General features: G+C 36.8%; 1 protein-coding gene across 1 annotated transcript in view; it reads left to right on the forward strand.

Annotated features, from left to right (window-relative positions):
- ALS2 (alsin Rho guanine nucleotide exchange factor ALS2) overlaps positions 1–19297 on the forward strand; it is a 101342-nt gene that overhangs the window by 46152 nt on the left and 35893 nt on the right. Inside the window, exons 15-25 of the mRNA XM_075180143.1 lie at positions 82–210; positions 881–951; positions 3677–3743; positions 4498–4697; positions 5123–5188; positions 7593–7691; positions 7839–8003; positions 12663–12774; positions 15399–15476; positions 15554–15687; positions 16610–16774. Coding sequence (XP_075036244.1) covers positions 82–210; positions 881–951; positions 3677–3743; positions 4498–4697; positions 5123–5188; positions 7593–7691; positions 7839–8003; positions 12663–12774; positions 15399–15476; positions 15554–15687; positions 16610–16774 — 1286 coding nt within the window. The remainder of the gene's footprint in view (positions 1–81; positions 211–880; positions 952–3676; positions 3744–4497; positions 4698–5122; positions 5189–7592; positions 7692–7838; positions 8004–12662; positions 12775–15398; positions 15477–15553; positions 15688–16609; positions 16775–19297) is intronic.

Raw genomic sequence — 19297 nt, forward strand, 5'->3', positions numbered from 1 at the left:
AGTAACTTGTATCCCGACTTGTTGTGACTTTGTCTACTTTTAGTGGGAACGACTTTTATATTTGGCCACTTTCTGTTGCAGGATTCTCTGAGGAAGCCAGAAAGGCGCCTGATCTGCGAGAGCAGCAATCGAGGCCTCGGTTTACAGAATGCCGGCCGTTTCTCAGTTAACTGGTTTATCCTTTTTAACGATGCCCTTGTCCATGCCCAGGTGAATAAGTCCTGTCTTTTTTGTTCAATTTCTGAAATGCTATTCATGGTGGTGCCAACATTTCCTGCTAAGATTTGCTGGTTCATCTATAATCTGTAAAGATCCTTCTACCTTTTAGCATTATTCATATTTCTAAATATTCATGTTTATTTTTCATAGCACAGAGAGTCACAGTAATAAGTAACAGCAGCAGTAGTAATATTTATACTTGACTTTGACTTACAATGGGGGCCTTCATTTTTCTCTGTTTAGTTTACATAGATGCAAGATTTACTGATTTAGATTGTATATCACTGAGGATAATCCAGAAAAATTCTGAGTTTGTTGTATCCCTTAAATTGTAGCAGGAATGTGTGGATTATGTTAATGCTGGATAATTTGAAAATGTATTTGAAAACCGTTTCTAAATGTTTTAATAACTTGAATTAAATCTGCTACCACCAGAGGGGGTTTTTATCGTGTCAGTCTTGCAGAAATACTACTACTATTTTATAAGGGCATTATATTGCAAAAAAATATTTTAACATATTTTTGTGCATCGTACCAATTTTGCTGCAATCGTGTACAAGATGTAAAAGTAATGCATACATAAAGACAAGGTATATTTTATTTGGTCTCGGCACAAATGCCATGGGCATTTCTTACTTGCTTTTATTCACTCTCCATATAGTTCTCTACACACCATATTTTCCCACTTTCTACACTGTGGGTGGAGCCTGTATCGGAAGAAGTAGCTGGCGTGTGAGTATTGTTAAAAAAATATCTACTTTTGTGTTGCAGCAAAATTATTTGGATTCCTGTTTTGCTTTACTTAAAGCAAAAAATAGCTGGCTGTGCCTGTGGGATATTAAATGTGTAGTGTTCGGATTTTGGACACTTTCCAAGTCTCTACTTAGTGTTTTGTTTCCTGCTCTGGTAAGAAAGCTAATGCTATGTTTTTATAAAGCACGGCAATGGTAATTTTAAAGGGATCTGTCATTTAAAATATACCGACATACATAACGATATAGAACCAATTGTTACAACATCAACTATGTTAACACAGTGGGGAACATTCAATTCCCTGCATTGTTCTTTAGAATACCTTAACTATGGTAATTTTAACGCTGATTTTTGCTTGCGGTAAATTTGAATCTCCCCCAAAAAGTATTTGTTTCTTTGTGGAGGTTAGGCAAACGTAAATAAATGATTCCATACAGATACTTAGAATCATCTGTCCATCAATGGAAAACTGCTCTAACTGAAGATTCTGGTCAACTCTGGGAAATTGCATTCAGTTGTCCGTTTGAGGCATTCTACCCATGATTAGAGTGAACTGTTTTTCTAAAACTTAGTGTAATCTCTGGATTGTGGACAATTCTTAAAATTAAACCTTATGTTTGAAAAACTGTTTAAAATGATGGTTTCATTTCAATTAAGACATATAACTATACTGTATTTTAGTAACTTCAATCCATGATCTCAGTCTTAGGGGGGAATTCAATTGTAAGATGAGACACCTCGTGCAGATTTTTTTTTTTTACAGAAGTAATGCTCGTTTTGGCTTACTACCCATAGAGGTGCGAGCAAAAATGAGCGTTGCTTTTTACCGTAGTAACAAAAATGCACAGCCGCAATGTTGTAAGGAACATCGCGGCCAATTGAATATGCCCCTTAGTGTTATGAAATCTAGAATAGTTTTTCCTTTTGGATTAAATTTAAGGAAGTGAACTCTGCTTTATGATTATAGATATGTATTGTTTAATAATAGATCAAATCACATGCGGTTATACAGGAACATGGAGCAATTGCATAATGTATGAAAACAATAGTTTATTAGTACTAAGAAGTTACTCTGTCTACAGTTCATGAGTTTCCATATGTGATAAAGTGGGTAAAATTAATTGATTTTAATCCCAGACAAATACATGAACACGAATGTTAACTTAAAGCGTAAAAGTAACCACTGCTTAATTTTATATAGTGCACACACAATTAGTCCAACTGGGATATTTCGGGAGCTGTTTGACAAGGAGGGAAGAGAAAGAAAAATATTTATAAAAAATAGATATGTTAGACTACATTATAAACTGTATCTGTCCTCAATATTTCAAAAGCCCCATATAGTCTTGTCCTTCTAAACTATGTATCCCAGTATTTTGGGATATTAATTCCACTGAGTATCCAACTTTGAAAATATTGGTTCTGATCTTTTTTTAATGTAATCTTTGCTAAGTGTAGAAGTCTGGGGAAATAAATAAATGGAAAACAATGTATCCCACACTGGCAAATAAGTTTTCTGAACACAAGAACTTCTAGCATCCATTATGCAGACCAGTATAGCTGGTTAGCATACCACTTATTATAGAGATCATTCTGCATTTTGTAGGTATTGCAAGCAAGATCCTTTAGCAACTCCCACTATCCTTCTGTACAGTGCACATTCTGTCCTTGCTAGGAGTGCCCACCTGCTACGCTGTAGACTCCACCCACTACTGACATCACATGATGCATTTCAGGGAGGTCACTTCATTCTTCCTGGAAAGGAGTGAGCAGTGTTTGGTCTAATTTTCAACATATTCATTATAATTTCTTCTTCTTTTTTTTCTGTTTTGAAGTGTTTTTGTTCTGTTTTCCCCACAGGGGTAATATCAGGCTTCTTAAGACTGAGTTTAATGGATCACAGGAATGTTCTAATAGTATTTAAAAGACACAATTTTGCTTTCAAAGTCAGGAACTTATGTCCAGGTACTGGACATGGACAGGACCTGGTTTGTCTGAGAAAATTCTAACCAGCCAGCACTGCTTCGTCCAGATAGAACAGCACGAAGGCTGTGATATGTACAGGGTGATTCAAAAGTCGCAGTACACCCTTTTATTTCAAAAACTCTACAGGAATTGGGCCGATTGGCCGATTTAAAGATGGCGCCCATGTTTGGTACATACCGTAAAAGATAGACCACGTCACCCATACCTTACTGGAGTATTCAGGTTTCCCAATTTCCTGTAGAGTTTTTGAAATAAAAGGGTGTACTGCGACTTTTGAATCACCCTGTAGAGGAACCAGACCTGGGAGTGGGCTCGATTATAGCTATAGAGTCGATCGGTTTGATTTATTCTATGCTCCATGGTTGGCTTCCTCTATACCTCACACCACTTTTGCTGTACCATCTGGAGAGAGTAGGCCCTGGAGTGAGCTTAGCACATAAAGATTGTGCTGGGTTTAATACACTGGACATATGGGACCACTTTGAAATCCCTGTTTTTTTGCAAACTACACAGTGCACGAGACACAACTATTGTACTGTGCTAAAATATAAGTCTGATGACAGTTGTTTGTAACTGGCCTAGATATTAAAATATTGTCTCATTTTTGTGGAAATGGTTAATATTTTTCATTGAATTCTCTACGGCATTTGTGACTCAAAAAATAATTGCGTACAACTTCCAACAAGTGTATGTCATAGGTGGTGGTTGTTTCTTCCAGCAATGGTTTAAAGATCACGTCACCAGAGGAACAGCTAACATTGGTTGCATTGTCACCCCAGGAAAAGGTAAATCACTCTCTTTGTTGTTTGAATTATATCTTTTTGCCCAAACCCTATACAAGTTGAATCTGTAGACAGCCAGAATGTTATGATTTTGTACATATAACTTTAATTTTGTGTAGCATTGATTTTTGGACAATTTAATGTTCTGATGATGCATGTTGTAATAAATAAGAATACACGCAAACTTTATTTGTAACGCTAATGTTGCCTCCTTGAAGGCTCATTCAATCAAATGAGCTGGGAAAATGGTTTACAATGCATGCAAAAGAATAAGCACTATTGATGCTTGCTTTGTGATGGGTTTTCCTTGTACTTGTCATGCAATCTATACACACAGTCTGTTGTACTGATAACTGATAGCATGCTAATACAGTATGCTAATACAGTAAAATAGGTCATGCAGCGTTCTAAAATTTTAAATGTGGTGGTAATGTCTTAAAACTCAGTGGTGGGAGTGAGTCCATAGGAAACCATTCATTTTATTTTTAGTGGTCCTTTTCAGGCAATAGTCAGCTGGTGTAAAGCTCATTAACAGTAAAAAGGTGTGAATACTACTGCTGTACAATCACAGAAAATGGAAAATATTGAAATACTGTATAGTTATGGACGGCTGAAAAACAAGTGAGCTGCAGTGTAGAGCCACGTGTGCTATTCTAGAAAGTTAAAATGGTGAAGAAAACTCCTTAAGGGATTTTCGTACTGGCAAAATACATTCCTCTGTATAAAGTTTGTTCTTGTCTTGTGCTTTGTGCTGCAGACTAAATGGCTTCGAGCAATTAGCCTAGCAGTGGACCAAGCTCTAAGGGGAATGTATGAGCCTTTTCCTCCCACAAGTGGGAGCATTGTAAGGCAGGATCCCCCTCTGTCACGCAGTGCCAAGTACACCTTTTACAAGGATCCAAGACTAAAAGATGCTACATATGAGGGTCGCTGGCTAACTGGAAAACCACATGGCAGGTATATACAAATTAAGAAAAGACTGTACTTAATCATGAATATTAACATCATTATTTTTTTCTTTTAATATGACACCAATATATTGAAGAATATTATTCGGGTTTCTATTAATCGTTGCCTTAGTGGATTTAACAATCAAAGTTCCCTACCAAAAGCACACAAATATAAACATACCATGTGCTATTCACAGTATAATCTTTCATGCTAACTGATTAAAGACAATGCTTATTGGGGTTTTTTTCTGTACAAGAAAATAGGCTACTCTGATTACTGATTTTAAAATGATGACATTTGTAACAAAGTCGCTTAAAATAGATCTATTTGGGTTGGAGGATTTCTTGATATGATCAGCTTGTTTCTTGTATTTGTTCACTGAGAGTGGAGTTCAGAGATATGACTGGTCACTCTCTTTTTGCTTGTTCTAGAGGGGTACTGAGCTGGCCAGATGGAAGGATGTACTCTGGTGAATTTCGGAATGGCATGGAGGATGGGTAAAATATAATTTACTAAAACTAGACCCATATAACCATAACATAGTATTAGACTTGACTTGTATTCTCTGTTAACATAAAGGGAATCAATTGATGGTAGACATCAACTGAAAAAAGTAGTGTGTGGGGCACTCCTGTCCATGAAAAGTTTTTTAATTTCATTAAAATCAACTTTATTAATAATTATTATTAAAAATTAGGCAAATATCTGATATCAGACTAGGTGAATTTATTAAAAGAATATAGAAGTGCAAAAGATTAGAAATTAGTGTGCAAAGATAAATAAAATAGACCCCTAAAAGGAGCCGGTAATAATGTCATTTATTTAATCAATTACTAGATTTGTTGACTAGAGAAATAACTGAGTCAATAGTAATTGATTTATTCTAATAGTCAGAATAATGCACCGTAAACCCAGATTAGCTCATATATTTGATTTCGTTGGAATACTCCTTTCCAAATTATGCAAATATTATTATATCAATTAGGGATAACTGTCAACTCCCCACGATTCTAAATATCGGTGTATATGCATATATAGCGTTCATTCATATTTTATTGCTACATCCTTCTTTGGATACAGAGAAGAGATAGGCTTATTATCAGTGGGACAGAGTACCAGATTAAAGTTGTCCAATAGTCTCCAGTTGGGGTATAATAACCCTATTAGATGTTATCAGTTTATCAAACAGATACTTTATTATTCTATTATACCGAAAATTCATAACAGAATTCAAATATAACTGGTGACTAAATAGCTATTATTCTAGAAAATCCAGAAAATCCCCTGTCACATAATATGTGTGCCCGCAATGTATAATCTCCATCAATGGTGAATACTGGATTGGCAATCTGAATGTAAGGGAACACCAACTGTAAGTTACTGTAATACGGAGAAGATATCCTTGCTGTTTAAACCGTTGGAATAGGAGGTGCTACTATCCCTATCCCTCTACAGCAAATTCAATGTCAAAGGAGAATCCCATCTTGATCAGGGTAATGTATACCGTGCGAAACTACCTATTGAATTCGCCGGAGTGTGACCGGCACGCAACCTATCGTCCCTATTCCTCCAAAAGGAATGGCCAACTCCCTAGTCCCGGGTCTTGTGACGTAGACACGTCTCGCTACCCTCTTCTGATTAACAGATTATCAGAATCATACACCGTGAGACCAAATTGGCTCATACTATTAAAAATTCCTTACAGTATATGTGGATACTATTGTATCAATTGGGAATGATTGTCAATTCCTACAGGTCTAGAAATCAGTACATGTGCATGTATAACATTCATTCAGATTTCACTGCTACATCCTTAAATGAGTAAGGTTTATTGTTAATGGAACAGAGTGTAAAATTCCAGTTAGGATATAATTGCCCTTGTATGTGTTATCAATTTATTAAGCAGATACTTTGTTGTTCTGCCACACGAAGGGTCAAAACAAAGTTAAAATATTAATTCAGAACGGCATAGCTATTGATTTAATAAGTTCCCTGTGACATAGTAAGTAGGTCCGCAGTATATGCAGTATATGATCTCCGGTCGGCAGGATTCTCCTGCGGTCGTGCCGTGAACCAAGCTCATTACACTCAATAGGTTCATTCCAATATGCTATAAATCCGTCTAGAGAATAGGGACCATAGGCTATGTGCCGGTTAAACTCCGGCGAATTGTATAGGTAGTCCCGCACAATATATGTGTTAATTAGATCCTCCGAAGCCACTGCTTATTATTAATGGGTACTCTGTCCCACTGATAATAAGCCTATCTCTTCTCTGTATCCAAAGAAGGATTTAGCAATAAAATATGAATGAACGCTATATATGCATATACACTGATATTTAGAATCGTGGGGAGTTGACAGTTATCCCTAATTGATATAATAATATTTGCATAATTTGGAAAGGAGTATTCCAACAAAATCAAATATATGTGCTAATCTGGGTTTACGGTGCATTATTCTGACTATTAGAATAAATCAATTACTATTGACTCAGTTATTTCTCTAGTCAACAAATCTAGTAATTGATTAAATAAATGACATTATTACCGGCTCCTTTTAGGGGTCTATTTTATTTATCTTTGCACACTAATTTCTAATCTTTTGCACTTTTATATTCTTTTAATAAATTCGCCTAGTCTGATATCCGATATTTGACTAATTTTTAATAATAATTATTAATAAAGTTGATTTTAATGAAATTAAAAAACTTTTCATGGACAGGAGTGCCCCACACACTACTTTTTTCAGTTGATGTCTACCATCAATTGATTCCCTTTATGTTCTAGATTCGTCCAGTTTAGGGAGCACCCCCTCATATAACAAATAATATCTACTGAGGTTTGTCCTTGCTTTAGAGCGGATTGACAATCTTTTTCTCTCTTGTATTCTCTGTTCACAGGTACGGAGAGTACATTATCCCCAACAAAGCCTTAAAAAAGAATGACCGCTATCTTGGTCTTTGGAAAGATGGCAAAATGTGTGGTCAAGGTACCTTCTGGTAAGATCTAGTGCAGCTAACAAAATAATTCTGTTTCTTATTGTCTGTACCCTAAATGATACATAATTTGTATGTATTCTGTTTCTTGTTACTGGTTTTACTTCTGTATTTCCCATATTCCTACAGTTTTCTTTTTCTGTATCCCAGGTATGCAAATGGTGAAGTATATGAAGGCTGCTTTCAGGATAACAATCGTCATGGACATGGTCTCCTCCGAAGTGGGAAATTGACCTCCTCATCACCCAGTATGTTCATTGGTCAGTGGGTAGTAGATAAGAAGACCGGGTATGGAGTCTTTGATGATATCACAAGGTACTTGTGCAATACACAATCTTATTTCATACAGTTATACTTAGGATTTTGTCTTGAACAACTTTCATTTTTAATTTAAACAATAAACTTAAAGATATAATTATTTTTCAATCTGTTTTGATGGTGGCAGTCCTGAAATACTTTATATTAAAAATTTAGGAACTTAGCAGAAGGTACTATATTTAAAATAAGGGTTTACATTTTGGGTTACGTATTTATATTTGGGCACACACATAGTACGTCAATTTATTTAAAGTCCTATGAGCACCAGTTTATTAGGTACACCTGCCTTCCATGTGTTTTACTGTTAAGTTAGCAACTACATATGTGCATACAAAGGGAATTAAGGCAAGTAGGCAGGTAAATATAAATCACTTGTGTGCAAGTTCAGAAGGGGTGCCAGACATGCTCTACTAGTGCTTTGGTACCAGCTTCACTGTTGGGGTTGCAGTTTCATGGTTGTTTCGAAAATGAGTACCAAACAAATAACATCCATCCAATGACAGGCCAGTGGTCAGGAAATTGTTTATGAAATGGACTAACAGATACTCACTTAACTAATGCGGAGTAACGGATTGGCTACAGTTAGCCAACTTACAGTTGAAACAACAGTTGTCGACTAGTACCTGCTGATGGGGTCTGACAGCTGACAATCCTACAAAGTTCCATTCCTGTCAGCAAAAAACAAGATGTTTCAATGGGCTAAGGAATGCTTATGAATACCACTTCCTGTTTTACAAAGATGGTAAAACCAGAATATGTTGAAATCTCCATTGGTCGTTATACTTTGGGGGGAGGAAATACCGGATATAGTCTCTGGTAACCACCTCTCACTCCTGCCTACAAGACTTCTCCCATGCTGCTCTCCACTTATGGAGTTCCCTAACATGCTCAATCAGACTTTCCCACAGCCTTTAAATCTCTTTGAAAACCCATTTCTTTTCTTTAGAGGTGACCTTCTCCCTGATTACACTATTCACACTAATGCACCCTCACAATTATCCCAATCTCTACTCTGAACCACATTTGCTCCTCTTGTTTCAACTAGGCACTCTTCCACTTAGAATGTAAGCTCTTTAATGAGCAGGGTCCTCCATAACCATTGTTTTTATGTCTGTATTTATATTGTCTACCTTGTATGTCCGCCTGTTTTATATATGCACTGTTTTTCCTACTGGATGGAGCACTGTCACCTTGCAAATCTACGATAATATACTGAGGTATATAGTGTGCAGACAGGAACTTGAGCCCTTTTAAATTTGACTCCACAAACTTAAGCTTCTCCCCTTCAATACTCCAGAAGCCTGTAGTGGACCAAATTTTTGTTTAGTTAATGACTTCTATCCAGCTCCCGCTTAACCACAGCGGTTGCAGGATGCCTGGAGCAGACAGAAGTGGTACCACGAACATTACCCCCTCTTGCTGCCTGCCTGCTAACGACATGGGATCGCCTTCAGGGGTAGAATCTGCGCACCAATAGTGAGCTGGATCCCTGGGCCAGACAGCACTATCAGGCTCCAGGACTGGCACCAGACCGTGCAGCAGAGGCGAGGCAGTAAGATAAGTTGGTCCCATCTACTCCTGAAGAGGGGGAGCTGGTTCAAAGTTGCAATCCGCCCCTGGTGCTAGGCCCTGCACAGGAGGGGTGGATGGAGGGTCCTTCCAGGGGGTGGATTTCAGATGAGGCTCCCTGTTCAGGCAGCCCCAAACTAGGCATTGGATGGTCTGGGGAGGATGCCCTTGTGGATGGCAGCCATCTTAGTGTTGGGCCCTGGGGGGAGAGTGCTATCCCTATACAGCACCTCCTTCTTGGCTGGGTTTACCTCACAATGAGAGCACATTGACAAAGCAGCAGTGAGCAGCTCACTCTTCCTTAGGGTATATTGGGTAAGAGAGCTGGTTCAATAATTTTTGCTTTAGCTTTGCTCTTAACTTTGCATCTGTTTTGCAGTCCACTTTCAACTTTTTATTGTGCACAGCAAATGTCCTATTATGTTGGATACGTGGATGACCAATCCTAGGAACGGATATCATTTTTATAATTTTCCCAAAGGTGGTGCTCTGGATTGTCTAGTGGCCAGTCAGGTACTGACTCTTGCACACAGTCTCAATATCTAGAGCTGGCATAAATACTAGCCACTTAGGTATAGCAGATATTAGACTGAGCGCTCCTGAAAATCAGAAATTCTAATAGGGATCAGTTATTACCCTCTCGGTATATGATAGTGATATTAACTATGTTGCAATGTCCATCTATTTAACTGACATATCTCAATATACTTATTGATTAACAGAGAGGGAAGAATGCAGCTCAAGTTATGACTCTACAGTTGATATACCCCTGGTGGGGTTATATGCCTGATAACACGTTTATATATCTCATCACCTTATAAATTCACACACCATTTATTAGTTTGGTGAATACATATGGATAATATAGATAGAAATGGAATATATACCAACTAAATGTATCATCAGATGATTATGTTTCTATATACATGGTCACTAATATAGTCTCTCCAGACAAATGTATTGCATACATACCATAATCTTGGAATTATTCTCCTATTGATAATGGGAATTAGGCAATTTGATATTTTGGATCACTAATAAGAATCCCTCTACTATAGGGGAGTTTACCCATAGGGCGCAACCCTTTCATGTCTATCTCACCAACAGAAATCAATATAATTCGCTGTGTACACACTCCAGTTAACCACAGTGTCAAGGAGGATTAATAATAACCCTTCATTAGACACCATAAAAGTGTTTTACGATAAAGGACCAATCCCTCGCTAGGGACAACATTATCTCATCAGATTCACTCTACGGTCCCACTGTCTTTCGTTTGGGCTTTGCCTTTTGACTTATCTTCAGTGCCGTGGATGTTACCATGATCAGGGCAGTGATGGCTCCTCTTCAGAGATCCTAGGGGGGTTGCCTGTCATCCCTACCTGAATGGTCTACAAATCAGGGCATGGCATTCCCCCTACCTTTCAACAGGCTCATGTACAGGAGACTGCCTAGACGTTTAAATCTCAGCAGGATGGTATTTCTGTGTCTGCTTTTCGATACCCGCCAGCATAAGGTGTTTTTTCGACTGAAGGCATATTTTTCTCCTTGCAGGGCCTCCCAAATACCCTGTTATATCAGACTGTTGTCTGTTTACTTTTGTTTAAAAGTCCTATGCACAGATAGTTTCCTTCTTTGTGGCGATGCACTCTGGACAGTTTCACTCGAGAGCATTTCAGATCAAACTGATGGAATGAATTTCAACATCATCTGCCCGGTCAGTTTATCAGATTTTTTCCAAGGGTGTGCCAGTCAGTGATTTGGTGGCTGGGTTAACTACTTCAATAGGTGGCTCCCTTTCTCCTTTGGACAGGGAGGCACCAAGAGTGCCCTGACCTTCAGAGGAACACACAGGATCTTGAGCATTCCAGCCATTGTGGAGGTGTTTAATCTTCTTTACAAATAATCCTATTTTTTACCGATGCAACATTATTGTCATCCAATGGTGCCACCCGCGGATAGAAGGTGCTGTCTACTGTGAATTTTGGGTGTACCCTCCTTTAGGGACAGCTTTGAGACCTGTCCAGTGTATTGCATACCCCCCCTCATAGGATGAAGGAGAAATTGGATTCAATGGAGGTCCATGAATGCCCACCCTTTTCAGCTTTTTGTTAATTCCTTGTTCACCTTGTTTGGGTTCTCTTTGAGGCTGAATTGTTGGCGAACATTGTTCTCTCTTCCCCCACTAGTTCTGCACTCCTTGATCTGTCCTCAGGGCTTTGTTAGTAAATAGTGAAGTCCCCAGTAGGCTAGTGGGGGAATAGAGGAGGGGACCTTAGGTTTGTGGAGTTAAATGTAAAGTGCCCAAGCTCCTGTCTCCGCACACTACCCCAGCATATCCAATGTGCCTCATTGGATTCAGAGAAAAGGATTTAACGTAAGTACAACAATCTCATTTTTGCCTTGATGATCTTCATTTCAGAATAGTAGCCAGTAGACACATATTGCAGGTGTCAATACTTAAAGGCCATAGTGTTAAAGTACTTTACAGGATTAGAGCACCCTGTCAAACTTGTAGAAGTACTTGTAATATTGGTGTGTGATTATAACCAGCTGGATTTAGACCTTTGTGTTTCTGTTAAGCAAAGACCATAGGACAACTCCTCAACCATGAGAAAATCACAAAATACAGCAAGTAGAATGGCCACACTTATGTTGGTTTTAGGCACCACCAGTTAGCTTGTTTATTCAAATAAAGCTAATCTATAATTGTGTTGGTGGATCTACTGTCTTTTCAGTTTACCCTTACAACCTAACTAGGTTAATCTAGGATTAACCTCTGAGGAAGCACCATTTGTGGCATAAAACTGGTTAGGCTATCTTTGAATAAACAAACTTACCGGTGGTGCTAGAACCAGCATTAGAGCAGTCGTTATACTTGCGGGGTGCACAGTCAACAGACAACAGAAACATCTAAAGGTTCTGAGGTTTAGGCAGGTGGTAATGTATATTGTGTCCATGATGTGTAATTGTTTCATACACCCAAAAAATGCCACTAAAAATCGCTTTAAATTGTATAGTGTGCTTGCAGACTACATTGATTTAGCACAGTTCTTGTATAAGCAAAAGTGTCTTTGTTTGGTGCAGGGGAGAGAAATACATGGGAATGTGGCAAGATGATCTTCGGCAAGGCAATGGGCTAGTGGTGACCCAGTTTGGTTTATACTATGAAGGAGCCTTTAACAGCAATAAGATGATGGTGAGTTGTATTTAAATGAAGATGCACTCAGCGCAGTGTGTTATGGCTCATCTATACTTGACATAATGTGGTATAACTTATTGTAAACGAGACTGGAATCAATATATATCTTTTTCTCTTATTAAATTTTACATATAAGTGTTCAAATATATATACATATAGCTATGTCTATATATATATATATATATATATATATATATATATATATATATATATATATATATATATATATATATCTCTATAATATAAATGTCTAGTGGCGTGTGTTAGTCTGTCTGTGTGTGAAAAAAATAAAACCAAGCTGCAGCGCCACCTGCTGGGCGGAGTTATACACTGACCTACTAAATTCTTAGTGTGTGTGGGGAAAAAAATTCAGAATGGGCTGAAATTTGGTATACTAAGATGTTTTTAATTTGTTAATTTAATTTGTTAATTGTTAAAAGTGTTTATAAAGATTTAAAAAAAATATATATATATTCCTTGAAGGAGAAGTGACAGTGGCCCAAATGCATGACAAGAACCTTTTTAACACCTTAAATAGCAGGATTTGACTAGAATGCATGAGTATCATACACTTGTGTGTGTGTGTGTGTGTGTGTGTGTGTATATATATATATATATATATATATATATATATATATAAATATATATATTTTTTATATATATATATATATATATATTTATATACACACACATCTTATATGTATCATATATTATATCTGCAAATATATCATATCAGACTTGCAATTGGTTGGCTCATAAAAATGGCGAAACTACTTCTAGTCCAATCACATATATTATAATCACATTTATCACGTATGTGCATATAACTGGCTCATGTATTTCTAACAGGGAATGTCTATATTGCTACAGTCCAATATATATATTTATGCGATAATAAATATACTATATACACAGATATATTAAATTGGCTCATCTGACTATGCGGAAAGTCCAACCTTGTCAAGCTGACATAAACATATATTTACATGCAGTTTTGATATATTAGTGATTCTAAATAAATAAGTTTGACGTGAAAACTCAGCTCTATTTCAACAATTATTTAATATTCAAATGATACAAGTTATAAGATAACAATACACCATGGGATAAGATTTCTAATTATATACGCTTCCTTATCTAACTATACAGTAAACAAACATAAAAACATGACATACTTTTACAAACATTAACAATTCATATGCATATTGTATTCTTGCAAGATAATCATAAGTATACTACCTGTGAGTTGTTTTCTTAAAATAGGATCCTTCTCTCTTGTTCAACTTCTTTTTCTTTTTCCTCCCTCTGCTACTACTGAACGCTCATATATATATATATATCCATAGAACCCCCACTCCAAACCTGGCATTGCATGATTGCAATCTATGTAAAACTTACACAATACATGACTGCTTTTCAAGTGTCATAAAACCAATTGAGGTCCTTTTGTTCCCCAAGGTGACAAGCCAAGTCTTTGATGTGAATAAGTTTCAGTATTATAATTATTGTCCTAAGGATTTCACATGACGTGAACAAACAGGGATAAACATGAGATGTCTGTATTGGTTCAATATAATTTGGCCTACATATTGTCTGAAGTTATTTAATCTCCGGCTTAAGTGAAGAGGCCGTAAATGAAGGATGTCTTTTCTTCACTGATGGTCCTTTGATATGTAAATAGCCCTTTGGCTAATTGATAAACCTGCCATTGTTTTATTCCCACACCTTCTAATTGTATAAACTGGGTTAATGGTCAATCTCAATTGTTAATTTACAATGACTCAGTCTCTCTCCGCCTTTAATTCACTATGTGCACAAAACTATATCTTAACCTATCTATTTCTTACAATTATATATATATATATACACACACACATACTCACACACACACATATATATACGGATACATATCCTATCCTATACAATACAATACATTATCTATTCATTTAACGATCACCTACTCAATTGTATTTATTTATTAAACCAGCACGTTTCATTTTTATTTAAACAATTACCCTTACTATAACTATCTACTTCATTCCTTTATGAAACAATTCCCCATATGGTAACATTATGTATTTGTATTGTAGCCTTGGCAGCTATTTCTTCTACCACAAATGCATCTGGGAATTCAGCCAATATAATCGTATCAAAGGATGGTTTGATATCTATGCGATGTGCATTGCCCTGCAAAGTGTTCACAGTAAATTCAATATAGCCTATGTGGGCCTCAAAATAATAATGTATTGATTACTATGAAAAAATGTTTTGTCTGTACACACTGCACCTACTGCAGATGCAGAATGGACTCTCAATGCAGCTTATTCTATTATTCCATTATACAGTGAGTATAGACAGTTTTCCTTTTAGTAATCAATAAATCACTATTTCGTGATCTGCTTAGTCTATGTTAACCTTCTGATGAACGCAGTGCATTGCAACATTCTGCAGGTAGATATCAATCTCTCCATGATTACATACCCATACGTTTATATTATAGGAGGTTAAAATATATATTTTCTTACTAAGTTAGCAGATATCAATGCAATCGTTATCTTCATGAATTGAAGATGTTGCTTTATGTGTTTGTAAAACCTAGCTTTGCATTTGTGTGTGTGTAGGGATGTGGGGTTCTACTCTCTGAAGATGACACTATTTATGAAGGAGAGTTCTCAGATGATTGGACATTAAATGGCAAGGTGAGATTTCTCTTGTTTTGTAGCTAGTTACTGACAGACATCTGTGCATGCTTATTTTTGCTGCCTCTTTATTTCAGGGAGTACTCACAATGTCCAATGGAGACTGTATTGAGGGTGTTTTCAGTGGAGAGTGGGGTTCTGGAATCAAAGTCAGTGGCACGTATATAAAGCCAAGCTTGTATGAAGGGGAGCAGGAGGATACTAAGACACTGTGAGTCTCACCATTGTGCTGTTATATATTTCTTAGCGATGTAGCTAGCCTTATTAATAGTATACAGTGTTATATATAAAATGTACATAGCAAATTCTTAAACTACCCACACACACAATGAATGGTTCTTCCATTGCCTGCTGGCCTGTCACTGCACACTTACACAGAAAATCTTCAGCTGCAGCCCCCCTCTGCTCAATTACATTCCTCCCTGCTCGACCCATACCCTTATTTTCAAAATGATAAAATTTATAAAAACATCACATTTTTGAACCATCTTTTGAATTAAATCATTGAAAATGGTACCGCTTGCATAGCAATAATTGTAAGATCTCTTTGAATATGATTACGGCATAAATAGAAATTTTGGCACCTTTACACTAAGGAAGTGTAGCTGTGCCACAGTTTGCCAAGTATCGCCCTGAGAAAGTCCAAGGGCCTGATTCATTTAAGGAACTTAAATTAAGAGGTATCTTATTTCAGTCTCCTGGACAAAACCATGTTAAAATGCAAGCGGTGAAAACTAGTTTTCTGTTTTGCACATAAGTTAAATACTGCCTGTTTTTTCATGTAGCACACAAATACTTGATAGCTTATTTGTACACTGAAATTTAAAGTTGATATTTGTGTGCTACATGAAAAAACAGTCAGTATTTAACTTATGTGCAAAACAGAAAACTAGTTTGTAACCCTTGTATTGTAACATGGTTTTGTCCAGGAGACTTAAATAAGAAACTCCTTAATTTAAGTTCCTTAATGAATCAGGCCCCAAATCACTAATCTGAAATTTCAGTGTGTGTGTGACTTTACGTCATTAGTGTTTCATTACTTGCATAAATAACATACTCGTTGAAAGTAAGATAATAGAATTGGCCACTGTCTTTTACCATAAAATTTGATTTTTACCATAACTTATATACAGAAAGCTGGGCCGTCTTTCAGTGGCAGCTGATGAGAAGTGGAAGGCCATCTTTGATGAGTGCTGGAGACAGCTTGGATGTGATGTTGCCGGGATAGGAGACCCGCAGAAGGCCTGGGGCAATATTGCTGTGGCAATTACCACTAAAAGGCGTCAGCAACAGGACAGGTCTGTTTTTGTAATTCGCCTTAAACATATGTTAATTGGCGCTCTCTGTTGGCTCTCACCACTGGACAGGCAAGTTTGCTACAGGAAATTTAGGCGGGAAGAAAGAAGAGGATGACTGTACTTAGAAATACAAGTAAATAAGAATCAGTGACTAACAGGTGGCAAAATTGGGAGTGAGGGGCACTTAACACACTCAGGCTTATATCGCGATTTATGGTGTTTTATGATAGAGAATAAGTTGTATTGGAGTGTAGGCCTCTTATAGAGGTGCAAAACAGGCAATTTAGATCTTTTAAAAAAATAATCGAAAGAACTGCGCACTAACCAAAGATGTATGATCTGTGAAGCAACTAGGTTGAGTCTAGGCAAAGGTGATCAAGCCTGCCTTGGATAAAACAAACTATAGATAAATAACCAGCGCTAAATGCAGGTACATGAAAAACAATGTGTAGATAATGGAAGTGATAATCTCAGAAAGTGTGGAATAAATTTGTAATGCTATCAATAAAGCAAATCATAACGGAAACCAAATTATAATGTGAACATAGAAATCAGAGAGCAATAAATATGCAATAACCCCAGAGGAGTCTGTTACTATGAATACAATACAGAGGAAAAAAAATAAAAAATAATAAAAAACACAATATAGCAATTGGTAAAAGCTCCTGTAAAGTACAGATATATTGAAAATAACTGTCTTAAAGATAAATCGAACTGGAAAGTTTCAATAGATAAAGCTTGAGCATGCCAAGTATCGAGTAACAGAGTCTTGATTAGATATCTCTTTTAATATAAATGATGCAGAGATAAAATGGGCACACTGCCCCCAACTATACTTGCGGTTGGTTTGGGGGCTGAGGTCCTCCAAGTTCAATTTCCAATAGATAGGGTAAGTACTGATCCAGTCTTGGTGGGAAGATGTGAAAAAGGGTTCTTTGTAATGTGTCGGCGGCGTGCGTTACAGCTTGGAACGCATACAACTTCCTGTTTCCTGTCCAATGCAAAAATGAGGTCCCGACTGGTTTCGTTACACTTGTAACTTTCTCAAGGGATGTCTGACTAATGTGCTGCAGATCTCATCTTATATAGCTCACTAATCAAGCTGATTGGTCTTTCAGTCCATTATATAGCTGGTGTTGAAAAAGTTGTCTCATAATAATACTGTCCTTAGATGAAGAGAATATTAATTCAGGGGTTATAAACAATTAGAAGCCATAATAAATGGACCGTTAATGGGATAATACAAGGAGTATACAATAATTATGGTACTATGTTACAGTATGTTACAAAAACTATGAAAAAATACAATTAAAATGAAATATAAAAAATAAATTAAAATATAAATGATTATAAAAATGAAAGTAAAAATAAATAAATGAGAAATAACAATAAAATGAAAATAAAAACGTATATAGAAAATGAAAATAATAAACAGATTCAGTTGTGGGAGAATACAAATTCTCTCTATAGGATGAAAGAAAGTAGATAACAAAACACATTAAGGTGTATATATCCTTGCTTATACAAAAGATAAATGTTTAAATCATGTCATGCGGATTATTTTTGATTTCGAGACACGTTCCAGCTAAAAATAAGAAGCACAGCCATGGGGACCAGATTCGCCCCCAGCTAGGCTAATCTCTTTATGAGTAAATGGGAGATCAACAACATCTGGTCCCAACCTGAAGCAGGGGCGAATCTGGTCCTCTGGCGACGCTACATTGATATTGTAATATTTATATGGAGAGGCGATAAATCTTCATACTAGGTTTCATCGCAGAGCTTAATCAAAATTCGCATAACCTCATATCCAGAACAAAATACAGTCAAAAAGCTATCGAATTTCTCGATCTATGTATTTGTGGAAAACCACCAACTTAAGACTAAGACCTATAACAAACGGCTTGGGTACGCTTAATCGATGCTGAAAACACTAAGGTTAAGTGTTTAGACACTTAACTCCACATTGCCTCTTTAAATTTCTATTGACGAACGTCGCATTGACATCAAGCTGCAGTGCCGGACACTTCTCCAATCGGGATAACTTGCTGTCAGCATTGTGAGCCAATCGGAGATCTCTAGTGTCGGCTTCAGGAGAAGTCTGTTTATTTTCACATAGTTTTCCCAGAAATTCGGATTTTAGTTGGAGGGCTTGTCGATGTCGGATTGGTGGTAATCGGGAAAACAATTACCACCGTAACAATCAAGTAGATGTGAGCAGTTTTATTTTAGCCACCAGCAACAATCACCCCCAATGGCTTTCAAATATCCCATTCGGGCAATTCAGGCGAATTAGAAGAAACTGCACTGATTTAAATACCTTTTGAGACCCAGAGTCAACAACTAAGAAATCAATTTTTGGCAAAAATATACAATTCTGAATTAGTCGATAAAGCCCTTTTAGAAAACAAGAAGCTAAATAGAGGAGACCTTCTCACTTATAAGGAATCTAACCACCACAAATCCAGTAAAAACAATATCTATTTTATTATTGGTTTAAATGACTAGGCATTCAAAGTCAGA

This window comes from Mixophyes fleayi, chromosome 7 (genome assembly GCF_038048845.1).
Source record: "Mixophyes fleayi isolate aMixFle1 chromosome 7, aMixFle1.hap1, whole genome shotgun sequence".
NCBI lineage: Eukaryota > Metazoa > Chordata > Amphibia > Anura > Limnodynastidae > Mixophyes > Mixophyes fleayi.